The sequence below is a fragment of a genome (genome assembly GCF_019968985.1).
Source record: "MAG: Porospora cf. gigantea B chromosome Unknown PgB_NODE_1447_length_5867_cov_397.27, whole genome shotgun sequence".
Taxonomy (NCBI): Eukaryota; Apicomplexa; class Conoidasida; order Eugregarinorida; family Porosporidae; genus Porospora; species Porospora cf. gigantea B.
In genome coordinates, this window is record NW_027178677.1 from 1 (window position 1) to 5,867 (window position 5,867).

The following is a 5,867-nucleotide window of genomic DNA, read 5'->3' on the forward strand; positions in this document are numbered from 1 at the left end:
GAGGGCTTCAGTTGCACGTTGCCTGGGGCATATACACCGTGGACGTTACCGAAGGCTGCGGCAATGGTGAATCGGTGAGAAATCTTCGATAGAGTGGAATAGACAAGGTCGATATCCTCAGGAGAGGTGTACAACTTTGAGTTGTCAACGCCGGAGTTGTCGACACCATCCTCTTCACCTCCAGTAATACCGATCTCCATCTCCAGAGTCATGTTCATCTTGGCCATTCGCTCAAGAAGCTTGGCGGTGGTGCCCACGTTCTCAGGATGAGGGTCCTCGGACAGGTCGACCATGTGACTGGAGAAGAGAGGCTTGCCGTGCATGGAGAAGTGGGCCTCGTTGGCATCAAGGCACCCCTCGAGCCATGGAAGGAGTTTCCTGGCGCAGTGGTCGGTGTGGAGAACGACTGGGACTCCGTAAGCTTCAGCCATGATGTTGACGTGGTGAGCCATGGCGATAGAACCAAGGATAGCTGCCCTCTGGTTGGTGTTGTCCAAGGACTTGCCAGCAAAAAATACAGCGCCTCCATTGGAAACTTGAATAATCACAGGCGAGTTGATTTTCTTGGCGCACTCAAGCACGGCGTTCACACTGGATGTGGACGTGACGTTCACTGCGGGGAGAGCAAACTTATGCTCCTGGCAGTAGTTGAACAACTTTGTAACATCCTCGCCGTGAACGACGCCGGCCTTAAGGAAGTCAAGAACAGCCATTTTTACTTCTGTCTTCTTCTTGTGCTTCCCGTTGTGGGGTGTGATCAGATATCTGCGTCAGCAGATGCAGTTGAACGCCACGTGAAGGCTCTTCCGATCGGCAATTGCAGGAACCTTTCTCGTTTATCCTCACTCAGTGACACTCATCAGTGACAATCATCACTGGTGGGCTTGAGGATGTCCAGGACATTCTGATTGTCAATCAATTAGCCTTAAGGGAATTGTTCTCCGCAACGGGGAGAGTTCATACACAGCATTCATCACATGCAACGACACGAAGTCCTGCCATTGAAAACACTCAACAAAAGGAACCGGAGCCCCTTTCAACGGACTTAGAGCATCCGCTGCGCCTGTTCGCGCACGAGATCGAATTGCCGGTCGCTCGCACGCCTGCCAAGAAGGGCGCGCTTATTGCGTGCGTACCGCGAGATCAACCCCACTGGCACGTCTGGACCTGACGCGGTACGTCTGGTGGAGCTTCGTGAGCTGGAGATCAAGAGGTCGATGTCCTCATCGTCAGTATAAAAAGAGCGAGCGGTGTGGACTTCCGCGTCTTGAACGGCAAGTTGGGTTGCCTTACGGTTGAATGGGAACATTTCTGAAGAATTCTATTGATTTGTCTGATTTAATGGACGAGCAGCAGTTGCGAGAGAGGCAAGCACGCCGTGCAGCGCGAATTCTTCGAGCTGAAGCGGAGAGACTGGGTGCGCTTCAACATGACCTCGCAAATGACGCGCAAGAGGTCAGACCTGAGGCGACGCCCACAGCAGTCCCGCCATCCCCTCCTCCGCTGACCAAGATGTCCCTTGCGCTGCGTGCCGCGCAGCCGCTGCTGAATAATCGCCGCGGCCTGGCGCTGGGTTTGGGCTTTCTTGCCGGAGTAGCGCGGCGCGCGGAGTTGGCGGGCATGCAAACGTTCCTGGCGGTGCAAACAGGTTTGGCCTTGTTAGAGTTGTGCGTCGACACGCCGCCACACCTGGCGGTGTTGATAGTCACCTCGTGCTTCTGCGTGGCGTTGCCCTGGACGGCCGTGGTCACTCTGTTACTGATGTGGGTTGCCCTCGTAAGATCGTACGCTGGGCGTCAAGTGGCAGAAGTTGCCCCCTTTGCTTTGACGATTGCCTACAAGTCATACTCCGTCGTTTCAAGGGCCTGGAGCGACTTCTGCGCGATGTTCTCTGTGTATCAGTGTGTACGTTTTCTGCTTCACAACTCAGTTACGTGGTAGTCAATAATCGCGACTGTGTGATACAACGGCACTTAAAATACACTTTACACGCCCTAAAGACGCTCCATAACGAGCTCCTGGGGTCCAGACCGAAAATGCAGCCTGGTGCCCACAAACCAAGCTTCTTCCAGCTCAGCCAGAGTTCCTCTTATGAATGCTTCTTGCAACATCTCATCTCGCGAGCCAGCTCGTCTGGTCGATCTGAACCTCCCACCATCAAACTCCACCACAGCTTGTGTTGTCGGGTCGTCGTTAACCTCGAGAGTACCCCATACGAGGTTGATTACTCGTGTCGAGGCTCCCAAGAGGTCGTCTACGCGCCGTTTTGTGAGCTTCAGAACAGCCTCGTGCGGGAAATGGAAGGCTATCCCGTCGTTAGTTGCGGCGATGACAGCCCACGACCCCACCAAACTACTCACCGTCAACGCCAGAGACACTGCGACAAGCCCTACAAATCTTATAAGCATTTACACAGAAAAGTAGATTAGGACGAAGCTGCACATCAATAAGTGTGGGGCGGTTTTTAATCATCTTCAGCTGGGGGATCTTCCCCAAGCAGGACGTTCAACAGCGCCACCGTTGCAGCTGTTCCCAACTCGCATAGGTCAGTGACATCGAGATTGATGTTGCTGACGTTCTGGCGTAGGAAGTCGCGGGGAACAGCTCCTTCATCGAAAAAAGCACGTCTAGTGCGCTGTGCTTTCTGGGCGGTCTCCTGGGCGGCAACCATTGGGCCGGTAACATCACTTTGCAGACGCCGCAGTCCGCTTATTCGTTGAATGCTGTCCCTGAGACGTTGGAATTCCTTCTCCTTGACATCCTCTAGGTTCTTGGCATCCGCAACAAGCTGCTTGTGGGATTCGCTCCAGGCAAGCCCATGCGCCGCCCACCACGCCTCGTCCGTGAGAGAAGACGCAATGCCCTCGTCTGTCAGACGGATGTTGAGTACCGAGGCAGTCCATAAATCTCTCGATTGTTTGTACGCCTTCCACTGCACCTCAGCCGCCTCGTAGGCGGCGGAGGTCGCGATGTGCACATTCATGCTGACTTCCTCCAGATTTTGAGCCGCAACAATACTCTTGTCAGTGTAGTTCTCGAGCAACGTAGCAATGCCGGATGCAGAGTCGTCCAGATGGCGGCGGACGCCTCGACGAGTCACTTCAGGAAGAAGGCGGACGAACCCCTCCAAGTTGTAATGGCGCAGCTCGGGAAACTCCTCATCGACCGGGGCAGACAACAACTTTGGAATCTGGGGCTCCTGCGAGAGGAATCTAAGCGTGTCATTCGAAAATTTGACGAACTTGCGAAAGGTGTTCCAGTCAGGTGTCTCTCCAAGCGTGAGAGACGCAAGGCTGTGGAATTTCCGGCGCAGACGGCAGGTCTCCGCGAGGGCCGGCCGCTTCAGCTGGGACATGGACGCCAGACAGCGATAGCGGTCTCGCGCCACTGAAGCGTTCAAACACGAGACATCAGTGTTGAGTCGGCGAATGGCAACAGGGTCCTGGGGCCGCTTCTTCTCTTCGGTTTGCAGGCGCTTATACGTCTGGGCCAGCTGGGTAATAGGGCCGTCATTCATAGAAGGGAGTCGGAACGAATGAGGCTGCAAAAAGACCAGAGCCTCCTGTAACAACTCGATCAACCACAGCCGAAGGTCGACCCAAGCCTGCTGGCCCAGGCAGCCGATATCCAGCACGTCGACCGCCTGGGCGAACAGCTTCACTGCAAAGAATCCTATTGCAGTCGAGTCGCCGTTGAGTGCGGAGGTCACAAAAACCTGCAGTGCACTACAGAGCGAGTTTATGGACTCTTTGGACAGGCAGAGGAGGCGGTCTTTGACAGAATCCGGAAGTGCCATGGCGAATAAACTGCCGAGTGCTAGTCTGCAGGGGTGCAATCGCAAATCATCCCAAATGGCGAAGTGAGTCGCAGGCAAGAAATCCACTGGCGTTCCAAACTCAAGCTTCAGGAGTGACAGGTTACCTTGGCCCTCCACGAGATGGTTGTGTAGTGTTTTCTTCACATCCACTTCGTCGCTTTCACGAAACGTGACTTCCCGCATCACGTATAAGGAGCTGCTTCCATACAGTCGATGCAGACACGCGCCCAGCTCGTCCACAGCCTGGAGCAGCCGTGGGTCGCGAGACGCCTCAGGTGCCAGGTTTTCGTAGGCTGCGTCTGACCTGTCTATGTCGGCAGGGGGAGTGATCTGCCTCGTATCGAGGCTCGTATCCCATACCGGAGACGTGAACTGAGCCAGCGAGAGCCCGAAATCCTGTTGCGGTTCATTTGCCTGGTCAACCGGATCGTTCCGCAACAGCTCGATGGCACTCTCCAGATTTGGAGCCGAGTCCATGGGAAGGCCAGTAGGTGGACCAGCCTGAAGGCTCATGAGCACCAGATCTCTCTCTTCCCTGGCCTTGTTCTCGTTGCATTCCTTGAATTCTTGTTCCTGATGTCGCTCGGGCCGGCTGTACAATCGCTTCTTCCCTCCAATGTCAGAAATGATGGCGAAGTTCGTGTGCCCCATCTTTTCCAGCTGCTTCACTAGTCCTTCGAATTTTTTTGATTGTTCATCGTCCGGTTTGTCGTCCGTCGCGTCCATTGCTTGAGCCGCTCCAATTGAGGAGCCAACAAGAGTGGTCAGAGCAAAGATGGGAGAGACATCCACTGCCCAAGTCAATTTCATGGCCGTATATATTGATTTCGACACATACTACATGGCCATCTCATGACTGTCCAAGCCTCGTCAACCGGTTAAAATTGTACGATCACGCGCAACACCTGAATAGAATCTTCCTCCAAGTCTCACCCTGAGTTCACTGGTTCCGCGTTTTGCAGGTGCGTCCCCTTCAACGTGTTGCCAGCGGCTGACGGCTTCATGATCTCAACTCGGGTCTTGATTTCAGCGGCCATAATGAAAAACGCCTCGTCGACATTGTGGTTGTTCTTCGCGCTGGTCTCCATGAACTTTATCCCGTACTCGTCTGCTAGCGCCTTGCCCTCCTCATACGACACGGTTTTCTGGTGTCCCAGGTCACATTTATTGCCAACCAGGAACTTAGTGACGTCTGACGCAGCGTAATTGTCGATCTCCTTCATCCAGTTGTGCACGTGCTCAAACGAGTCTCGGTCTGTAACGTCGTAGACGACCATAATACCATGGGAGCCTCGGTAGTACGACGACGTGATAGTCTTAAACCGCTCCTGACCGGCAGTGTCCCAGATTGATAACTTCACAACGCTATCATCCAGTTTGATGGTGCGGATTTTCTGAATGAAGCGCCCGCTCCAATCTCACGAAATCTACGCCGATTGTACTGATGTAGGAGTCCATGAACGTGTCATCCGCGAATCGCAGCAACACGCACGATTTACCCACGCCGCTGTCGCCAATGACGAGCAACTTGAATAGGTAATCGCTGATTGTATCTGAAGCTTAAACTCACTAGTCCGACATCTAGAATTGCGATTTTCTCAAGGTTTTTGGGGGCAAGCAACTCATGCGCTGCAGGTCAGCTGGTGTGGCCACACTCCACAGGGATCAATTACACAAGAATCTGCGGCTGCTGCCGCATCCGTCTGTTTAGTCAGAAATATTCATTATGCACCGCAATGGCGCTATGCATCTGACAGATTATTTTCTTCACAGAGCGTGCTGTTTGGGGGGAGAATCCGATTTGGTCTCGCTGGCTTGAGGAGAGAATCGCGGGAGAGAGTGGGACGATGACTGAAGGCGCAGACGACTCACATTCCCTGGGGTTGACTGCATAAAGCGCAGACTCGTTAAAGGGGAGGGCTGTCTCGGCGAGGGAGGAATTTTCTGTGTTGGTTTGGCACCAGGCTGGGCCGCTGGCGTATCAACTGCCAGCTTTGCTCCAGAATCAATTGAATCCTCTTTCTCCACCTCGCTGATCTTGGGTGCGGGC

General features: G+C 53.9%; 5 protein-coding genes across 8 annotated transcripts; 1 reads left to right on the forward strand and 4 right to left on the reverse strand.

Moving 5' to 3' along the window:
- KVP17_001903 (uncharacterized protein) lies at positions 1 to 860 on the reverse strand (the record flags this gene model as incomplete). 2 transcript variants are annotated; one of them, XM_068517723.1, is made up of 2 exons in its annotated part: positions 1 to 765; positions 847 to 860. In XM_068517723.1, coding segments are annotated over 2 exons (779 nt in total), but the record flags the coding sequence as incomplete, so codon positions are not given.
- A 439-nt stretch (positions 861 to 1,299) lies between these two features.
- Positions 1,300 to 1,941, forward strand: KVP17_001902 (uncharacterized protein; the record flags this gene model as incomplete). Of its 2 annotated transcripts, none has more annotated exons than XM_068517722.1 (1): positions 1,300 to 1,941. In XM_068517722.1, one exon carries the CDS (start codon positions 1,300 to 1,302, stop codon positions 1,939 to 1,941), a length of 642 nt encoding a protein of 213 aa, XP_068378604.1. The 2 variants fall into 2 exon arrangements, with proteins under 2 accessions (XP_068378604.1, XP_068378603.1); XM_068517721.1 differs by having other exon boundaries at positions 1,342 to 1,941.
- Positions 1,942 to 1,994: 53 nt separating this feature from the next.
- On the reverse strand, positions 1,995 to 2,408 carry KVP17_001901 (uncharacterized protein; the record flags this gene model as incomplete). Its single annotated transcript, XM_068517720.1, has 1 exon — positions 1,995 to 2,408. The coding sequence occupies one exon, from the start codon at positions 2,406 to 2,408 to the stop codon at positions 1,995 to 1,997; it is 414 nt and encodes a 137-aa protein (XP_068378602.1).
- A 56-nt stretch (positions 2,409 to 2,464) lies between these two features.
- KVP17_001900 (uncharacterized protein) lies at positions 2,465 to 4,627 on the reverse strand (the record flags this gene model as incomplete). The annotated part of the gene is made up of 1 exon (XM_068517719.1): positions 2,465 to 4,627. The coding sequence occupies one exon, from the start codon at positions 4,625 to 4,627 to the stop codon at positions 2,465 to 2,467; it is 2,163 nt and encodes a 720-aa protein (XP_068378601.1).
- Positions 4,628 to 4,709: 82 nt separating this feature from the next.
- On the reverse strand, positions 4,710 to 5,398 carry KVP17_001899 (uncharacterized protein; the record flags this gene model as incomplete). Of its 2 annotated transcripts, XM_068517716.1 has the most annotated exons (4): positions 4,710 to 4,722; positions 4,751 to 5,211; positions 5,240 to 5,360; positions 5,388 to 5,398. In XM_068517716.1, the coding sequence occupies 4 exons, from the start codon at positions 5,396 to 5,398 to the stop codon at positions 4,710 to 4,712; spliced, it is 606 nt and encodes a 201-aa protein (XP_068378600.1). The 2 variants fall into 2 exon arrangements, with proteins under 2 accessions (XP_068378600.1, XP_068378599.1); XM_068517715.1 differs by lacking the exons at positions 4,710 to 4,722; positions 5,240 to 5,360; positions 5,388 to 5,398 and having other exon boundaries at positions 4,747 to 5,094.
- Between the last annotated feature and the right edge of the window lie 469 nt (positions 5,399 to 5,867).